The following is a 9,133-nucleotide window of genomic DNA, read 5'->3' on the forward strand; positions in this document are numbered from 1 at the left end:
AGTAAAACAAGATCATCCCCTAAGTAAGGTGACAGAACCCATTTCTCCCTCCCCAGATATCCATCTCCATAGGCTAGTGCACTGGGAATGGGGTCATACTTTCAGTCCTTCCTTTTCATCTGTCAAGACACAAGTTTGTGTGAAAGACACAGTTATACTCTTCTCTCAGATGTAGGAACTGTAGAGCCTCCAGGAAGGACAAGCACAAATTTCTACAAAGAACAAGCAAATATGGAAGTCCCTTGTTCAAGGAACACAAGACAGCCTAGCTGAAATGCTGGCAACATTTCCTAAGCTGTATACCAGATTATATTCTTCTTTTCCCAATTAGGTTGGTAGAATGTAGTAAGTACAAGTATATGCTGCCCTTAAAGGTCAAATAAGAACATCTGGTGAGCCCCTGCCTTGCACAGAGAGATATCTGTGCAAGTCAGGATTTTGCTTCTGTGCCAGACATCGATCATTCTTTCCTGGATTTGAAAGTCAAAAAGTACTTCTAAACCTCGGGTTCTTTGAACTCCCTTACCTTCCTGTCTATATGCTGACTTGGAATACCTCCCATGTCACATCCAAAAGAGATCTGAGTATGCACCCTTTCCCTACACATTCTGGTTTCCTCCTGAAAGGAACACAGGCACATAAGCAAGGAGGAAACGGAAACCTCACTGCATTCTAGCACATCCCTTACTGGGAATGATCTGGCAGTTTTTCCAAGACACATGCCATTGTATGCTCATACCCTGCAGCCTCGACACAGCTGCCAGCAATCAAGAGCCCCACTCCAGAGCACCCTTGCTCCCACAGTGTATCTTCCATTGGCCCTGCTCTGTACCAGGATCTGCCCACAGGCTGCCACTGATGGCTTACACCCAGTCTAGCAAACACTAAATCAAACAACACAGCTCAAACAGATAACTCCCGTCACAGAAAACTCATGTGCTACTTCTTACAATCTTCTTAATCCCTGTTCCTTCTCCTTTTAGTTATTAGAGATGCTAATGTGGTGCAGCTGGATGTAGACTCTGAAGTCAACCATGTGGTAGGGCCACTAAATCCAAAGGCAATTGACCACAGGGAGCCAGTGTTTATCGGAGGTGTACCAGGTAAGTTTTTGGCAGCTTTGTGGTACATTGTTCTCAAATTTTAACATGGTTTCCAGAGGAAGCATAGAGACTGAGTTTTCGTTGCAAAAAAGAACAAAATGTACCTCGTGTGAGTAACGTGATAAAACTCAAAGGCTCAAGAGCTGATCAGAAATGTTCTGACTCAAGTTATCAAAGAAAAAAAATGCTGCTTCGCTGACATTAAAACACTTACAGTGGCTGGAGGGTCAGGTATGGACTCAACAGATAAGTCAGCCCACTAGGTAAAAAAAAAAAAAAAAGCTTGTTTTTCCATTTTATTTTCCAGTATGGGCTTTCTGGGTTTTAAGAAGTAAGTTTATTTACTTATTTATTTATTTATTCATGGGATTGGAAACTCACTGTAACTGAAGTCTCAAGGTTCTGTTGCTGGTAGGCTTCTTTCCTCTTCTTCAAGAAATGGCATCTTTGAACCTAAGACAAAACGTGAAGATTCTTTTTCTGTCTAGTGATTTCTATTGCACAGATGTCTGCTAATGTGAATTTGTGACTCACAGACCATCTGTGTAGCGTGGGCCTAGATTACTACGTTTATTTCCCTTATTCAGCAGACAAGAGTTACTCTGTTGGGGTTCATATACAAACTGTAATCAACACTACGTGATTCAATTTTTAAGTCATCTCCTGTACATTTCTCACTGAAAACATGCAGCATTATTTCTCTGTGCCTTGCATGTCAATCATGAACAGCTCTAACTACAACATCTATTATACTGCTTATCTTGGATTAGTGGCTTGAGTGCATGATGTTCTCATGCATCCCCCACTACCAGGAGGAAAAATGAGCCCAAAGGGAATAATAAAATCTATGTGCAGATGCCTGTTCACTCTTTAAATCCAAACTGGAATTTTATTAGGGCAGATCTCTTCCCAGAGAGGTAATATGAAGTGGTAATTGCAAATGCTGTTCTGCTTCATAATAAAGCCTTCTATTTCTGCATTAATTATAGAATGCTAAAGCAATGCCATACATTGGCTTTATAATGCTTTTATCACCCTGGCACATAGAAAAATTTTACAAAGAACTTCATGACAACAAACAAGATACAATACTAACTAATACCATGTAAATATAGTAAACTAAATGCAAACTAACAAATCAGACATAGATGACAATACATGTAATGTTAACAGAAATTAGAAACACACACCTTGGGATTCATCTGCTCTATTACTTAAAAGAAAATGCAGTTGTCAAAAAATGCAAGACTGGGCCTCTATTGACTATGTAGAATCAAGAGTTTTAGATAAATGTAGGTAACTCCCCAGCTTACTCTAATGGCCTCTAGGACACTGGCAGTAGGCCAGATATTTTAGAAGACCCACAGAAGATTCAGCAGAGCTGCAGTTAGTAGCAAATTGAAAAGATTCTGCCACTACACTTATTAATTAGGTCATCATGAGCTCTAATTTATTTTTTTTTTAATCTGCTTCTTCCAGAATCTCTGTTAACATCCAGCCTGACTACACGCAACTCCTTCACTGGCTGCATTCGTAACTTCATGATTGATGAAAAACCAGTGAGTTTTAGTAAAGCAGCTTTGGTTAGCGGTGCTGTAAGCATCAATACCTGTCCAGCAGCCTGATAGTGCACTGCATCAACACTGTAAAGTTCCTTAGACCACAGAAAGAAAAACAGAACAAAATAAACGATGTTCATTGAGAGAATAATGAAAATATCAAGGATCCATCTACAGAAAGCAGTATGTTTAAGGGTCACTTCTAATGTTTATATGCACACAAAAATCACTGAAGAATAAAGGGCTGTTGCTTTCTGCACTTCTCTTACTATACCACAAGAGTGAGCTTTACCATTTCTTATAGTGTATGTGTGGCCAGTCTGTTACATGAAAATGTGGGATTATAAAAGAAATGAAAATGATATTAAATACATTACTTTCAAGATAGATCCTCACCTTAGGTCACCCTTTGTTTCACAGGAAAAGATCTGCTAATGCACATTAAAGAATAAAACTAGATAGTAGACTTACATCAAAAATAACTGTGTTCAAAGATTTTTTTTCTTTAATTTTCCATTCAACTCATTTATACATTCCCCAATCAAAATGGGGGACAGAGAGCATAATAATTAGGTAAGCTTACGGACAATTAAAACCTAAAATTTCTATTCCACTTCTAGACTTCATGGACATGTTCTAGCACAAAGTGAAGAGAGGATGTATATCTTTTAAGACAAGACACTTTATATAACTGATCATTTACCTAAGCTAGGTAATTTTAGACCAATACTTGCCTTACGTAAGAAGGGAGAGGTGAGACAAAATTCAAAATTTCAAGTTTTTTTCTTTTTAAATGCACTTCCATACAAACAGCACTAAATACACAATCCCATTGTGATCTCCTTTGCGCTAATATAACAGAAGTAAACACAAAGCACAGAAAGCAGAATCAACAGTTTCAGGCAAATCCCTTATCACACAAAATCATCACCTCCTTGTGAGAATGCTGCAGGACTTCAGTTTACTGCATTATTCCTCAAACTAGGAATATACTCCTGTGGAATATATGCTGGAAGATATGCTGCTGCAGAGGAACTGGGTGTGAAACGTGAAGATGCAAACAAAAGGCAAAGGGCTGCAAATCTGAACTATGTTAAAACTATAGAAGGCAGATGGAAGTTAATACTAGGCTTTAGCTCACAGCAGGCTTGAGCATCAGACACGAGTCACTTGCAAGAGTCTCTTTAGTGATAACCTACCAGGCATCAAAGCCATTTAGGTTTCTTCTTTAAATAATAAACTACTGTTAACAGAAAATTCCATGATTGCTGGGCAAATTATTGCTGGAACCAACTCAAAACACGACCAGCTGCAAAGCAGTAAAGTATGAAAAGCAAAACACCCTACAGATTAAAAATTAATAGGAGCTCATCTGGAAAACACACAAGTGACAACTGGATTCCAAAGTTCTTCAATCTATTGTCAGCTGGAGGAATCACCAGAATAAAATACAGGTGTAAGCACTAATCAGTAGCTTCCCTATTACCCTCCCAGTAGGAGAAAAGTTCTGACAGACTGAAGTGGTCTTGGCTTACTCTGGATAAAGAACTACAAGTTCTGGACACACTGGCACAGGAACTCCGGCAGCTGGGACCCCATTACTGCCTCTCTACTTGTCTCTAGAGCCCAGTGTTGGGTGGTAAGTGGACAAGAGAAGACTGAGTGCCTCCTGCAGCCATTGCCTCTCCTTCCATGAGTCTTGTCAGCTCTACTCATGCTTTCAGCCCCATGCCTGTTGTAACTGCCTTCTCCTAGGAACACCTCCCATTCTGTTCCCTGCAACTCTCAGGCAATATGCTTCCAGGACTGATTCCCTTCCCAGCCACACAGGGAGGCCCCCTACTCCTGGGAATGCTATATATCCCCCTCTTTTTGTTACTCCATAGCCCACTGTTTATACTTCAGAAACAAGCAGTAAGACTACCTGCACTCTCTCTGAATCAAGCACATCTTGGGTCCCCAAATCCAGTTGCCTGCAAATGCCATCTTTGTCTCAGATACCAAAACGACTATGGCTGCTCAACTCTTTCCCACTCCCAGCTACTGCCCAGACTCTGAACAGAAAACATTTAGGGCTTTTGGTTTGTGATTTTTATATTATTGGGGTTAAGGGGGAAAGTCCTCAGATCAGTAAGCTCAGTTCCTAGTGGGTACCAGAGGCCATGCATGGTGTCAGGGCTGTGCAGCTGGAAGCGGGGGTAAAAAAGTCAGTCTCTGTTCTTCCAGCAGCAGCAAGTTGTTAGATTGGCTCAATCAATCTCATGACACCACAGCCTGAGCTAAGCTTCCTCAGGCCCTAGTCTCTAGGACCCTATTGCTGGAGAGAAAAGAACAGCAGATTTCCTGCTTAGATAGGTTCCTTACAAGGATTACTGAAATTCCTTTCGAGGTTGTCTGCAGCTGCTAAGCAGAGATAGCCAGGAATAGCATATGTTTGTGCTCCCTAAGAGCATCACAGTTTAGTGAATGCTGGTATTAAGTGGAGCATTGTATGTTAACTGGTACACACATACTCAGAACATTTTTCCATCTTACACCTACTTAAAACTAAAGCGTATTTTCTCATACCCATATCCAAGCTCTATGAATAAACAGTATTTTTCTTAGCCATATTTGCTGCAATAAGATTTGGTCTTGTTCGGTGGATTTACATTTAAGAATGACTTTTCTGATTTATCAGTCCTTTGCATACTTCATATATGGAAAACTAAAATACATTAAAGTAGTATGTGAATAAAAAACCACATTAAAATTCATAAATTGCTACCATTCAATTTAATTCTCTTTACTACATCACCAGCTAATCAAACACAGCAGTATTTGTGGAGGATATCTTCCTCGGTTTTCCTTTCTAGCCCTTAGAGATGCAGGTTTTCCCCCTGCAGAGCAGGGTTTCCAAAGAAAAATACTACAGAACAGAGGATACTTGCATAATGCAAATTTCCCTGCCCCCAACATCCACACAGACCTTGACATTACCATTCCATACGCACCAAATAAAGTCTGCATGTGATGCATTACATTACACACACCTCCACATTCATTTCAAAGCTCCTGTCGTTTAAGGGAAGGCAACTGCCTAAGAAGAAATCTTCCCAGAACTCAATTTGTCTTCTGTATCTATCTTTAAAATTATAGCTCCAAAGCACAAAACCCTTCATCTACAAAGATTTAGGGAAAACCTGCAAGTTCTGAGGTACATTGTCAGATTGTCCATTTGCATTTTCAATATGAATGTAACTACCTCAATTCTGCAGAAAGCCTACCAAAAAAAAAAAAAAAGAAAACAAAGCAAGCACTGACCCTACTGACCCTAAGGAGATAAAACTTTTCTCTGCCACTTTGAAGGTTTTAATAACTGTTGTTATAGCCAATATCTAAATCAGGACTACAACTACACTGTTATTGTACCATGGAATATTCTGAAATTTGACATTTTCATGGTTATATAAGGAAGAATCTAATTTCAAGTTGAACTTGCTTCAAAATAGAGTATTTAATTAGGATCTCCGGCCTCTCTCTCTCTTATTTCTGAAGATCTTTAGAGATCTTCCATAGTTAAAGGTTCTTATCAACCTTTCCTTCTCCTCGAGGATCAAGAGTATGGACAACAGCCTGAAAAGGAAAAGGCAAGATGAAGGGTTACGGGTCTGACAGTAATTCCCCAAAAGACAACTATTCTAAGTAAAAAAACAACGAACCAAACAAAAAACCAAAATGCAACAAACCTTCATAAGTGAACTAAGCCCTGATATAAATCAAGGAATAACATCAGTTCAAATTCCAGTGTATTCTCCCTACAGCAGCATGTGGCCTAAATAATTAAATGACTGTCATTAAAAAGATGCTGAAAGCATAGCACATATATTTAACTTGTGATGTACATTTGGCTTTTGTTGTGGTTGGGATTTAGGGGTTATATTCACAGATTCACAGTGGTCCATGTCAACTCATTTTCTCTCAATAACATGGTAACTTATTCCTACAATTCAATTATTCAGTTTATGTTCCAAAGCTGTGGAACACAATCGCTGTATAGCTTCAACAACAAGAAGTTACTGAGAAAATAAAGGTAAGAAACACACATTAGCATAAGACTGTTGATTAAATTATTAACATAGACAAAAAGTCTCTAGAGGGACCTGGCTAGATTAATGCATTTATACTACGGTAGATGAAGTAAAGTAAAGCTTCATCTACAATGAAACGGAAAGTCAGTGTGTGGTTATTTATTTCACACAGTTGAGCTGCCTCTTTCATTAAACCTCTGAGCACATGCATCAAGCCAAACTGGTTATTATGCATCCACTTCCTGCCCTTGGATCCTCTTTGGAAGCTGAAAAATACTCCCACATGAATATGAATCTAAATTGCATCTCTGATTCACAGTGTCTCCAAGCTCAGTGAGAATAATCACTTTACATTTGCCATCACAGACCTCTTAACAGTGTATTTGAAGCCAAAGCACAGAGTTTCTTCTGGAATCTCATGTTCAGTGGAGCAAATCCCATTAAGCTGAATCTTGATAGGGCATAGAACACAAAACCTACAGCTAACTGAAAGAACAAGCAGAAAGTGTAGCTAACTACACAAGAAGAAAGCAAGCCAGGTAGTCACATCAAGAGACCTCCATAGACTTCAAGCTTTAGAATGCTTATAAGCTATGTTGTACTGCTTTTAGCCTAAGTAAGGTGAAAAAGACATGTGAAGGGAAGACTTTGAGGACATGATGGTAGGCAAGAAGTACAGAACCAGTTTGCATCTGGTAGCTACAACAGACCACAGCCTACAGGTTCGGACAGGTAACCACAGAGAACATAATTAAGCTATAGGTTACATCTAGTCTGTCCAGAGAGAGATGAGAACTTACTACTTGCTTTCCTGATCAATATTCATGTAGTTTTAAATTGGTGATTAGTTCATAAAACAAGTGTTTGAGCAGTATTACTCTAATCATGCTAAACTTTCCACCTGCCTGTAACACTGAAGCCACTGGTCCTCTGCAACTTCAAATGTGAAGCCTGAGTAAGCTTGGGCCACTCATTACTTTTTCTTAAGAGGAATACAAATTTCCAGTAGATGGATTCTCCTCTTGGAATTAAGTTTTAAAAAACTAGTCTTGAAACATATTTCTTACATATAATGCATTATTATATTGTATTGTACGATATTGTATTTGCCGCAAAACATAATCTTTCCGGGAAAGTTTTTTAAAGTAGTCATTTGGTATAACTTTATTTTCCTGGGGACTTATAATTGCTCTCTACATGATCCCAAGTCATGTCCAGGAGTCCACACCATGGTTTCTCCTGAGAAAAAAGTATTCATATAAACTGAACATCAGAATTCTATTCAAATTTCATTTAGCAAATTTTGATTGCACACCAGCACTAGAAATATTTTTGGAAAAAGCATATTTTGTTGGGTAGTTTTAGCCATAGAACCTAATGAACTGGGTTGCATGGAAGTACTTTTATCCTCCCACAGGAAACAGAAATGCCATCAGTGTCACAAGAAAGTTTTCTACAGACAACAGCTTTGCATATCACACATGCTTTATTGGTTTAGTGATGGACTTGGCAGTGCTGGGTTAACAGTTGTCCTCAATGATCTTAAAGGTCTTTTCCAACCTAAACGGTTCTGTGATCCCATGATTTTGCAGAGTAGCTATCCTGCGGACCAGTCTTACCACGCTGAGACAACAGCATCGCTACCATTTCTCATCTCTCATTTTTAGTCCTAAAGTTGCTATGTTCAACACATAGGCAAAAACACCTCCTGTAATTGCACTCTTAATTGGACAATTACATGAAACCAAGCTTAAAGAAAAACATAATTTTCAAGCCTGATGGGAGGGCTCATCATTACAGCATTTCAACATGGCCACCTTTTCATTTAATTTTTAATTTATATTTTCCTATCATTCAGGACATTTCCCACCATCACTCTGAATAATGTATTCGGGGAAAATAAAACATATCTTACCACACATTTTTAGCCATAAATGGTAACGGACAGTACTACACCAAAACGTTTCTATTCTCCCATAGAAAGACTTAATTTCAGGTCTTCGCCATGCCTCCCGTAGTTGGGCTTTAGCAGAGGCCCTGCAGCCCCCGGCAGGTGCACGCACCCTCAGGCGACACTGGATTTCTGAGCACCTCACCACGGTCACCGTTCCCGCGCTGCCGAACGGGCACGGGCACTTTACTACTCCCTCGGCTCCTCTCAGTGCACACTTACTCTCCCACCAAGCCCCGAATCTTACAGGCGCAATCGCAGCCATCAGGACCGACACCCAAACGCTGCTCTCTGGGACTGGCGGTCGCCTCAGGCGAGCCCACACGCGAGGGACTGCCCCACACATACACCCCCGCCTTCTAATGGAACGTTCCACTCGCGACGAGTAGGCGGCGAGCGCCCGCAGCTAAGCCGACGGATGGGACGTTCCACCGCAGGAGAAAGGTGGGG

At 40.0% G+C, this 9,133-nt stretch overlaps 1 protein-coding gene and 1 long non-coding RNA gene across 6 annotated transcripts in view; one reads left to right on the forward strand and one right to left on the reverse strand.

Annotated features, from left to right (window-relative positions):
* Window positions 1–5,428, forward strand: part of LAMA4 (laminin subunit alpha 4) — a 106,956-nt gene extending 101,528 nt beyond the window's left edge. For all 3 annotated transcript variants that reach the window (XM_080389064.1, XM_080389063.1, XM_080389065.1), the window contains 2 exons: window positions 984–1,103; window positions 2,583–5,428. In XM_080389064.1, coding sequence (XP_080245190.1) covers window positions 984–1,103; window positions 2,583–2,728 — 266 coding nt within the window. In that variant the 3' untranslated portion in view covers window positions 2,729–5,428. The remainder of the gene's footprint in view (window positions 1–983; window positions 1,104–2,582) is intronic.
* On the reverse strand, window positions 4–9,089 carry LOC308064502. 3 transcript variants are annotated; one of them, XR_013928408.1, is made up of 4 exons: window positions 8,648–8,899; window positions 6,239–7,971; window positions 1,485–1,556; window positions 4–212 (listed from the first exon to the last, which is right to left on the reverse strand). It is a non-coding gene; the product is annotated as an uncharacterized lncRNA (long non-coding RNA). The 3 variants fall into 3 exon arrangements; XR_013928407.1 differs by lacking the exons at window positions 6,239–7,971; window positions 8,648–8,899 and adding an exon at window positions 8,931–9,089; XR_013928409.1 differs by lacking the exon at window positions 8,648–8,899 and having other exon boundaries at window positions 6,239–8,637.
* Window positions 9,090–9,133: the final 44 nt, after the last annotated feature.

Source organism: Falco punctatus (genome assembly GCF_963210335.1).
Source record: "Falco punctatus genome assembly, chromosome: 5".
NCBI classification, from domain to species: Eukaryota; Metazoa; Chordata; class Aves; order Falconiformes; family Falconidae; genus Falco; species Falco punctatus.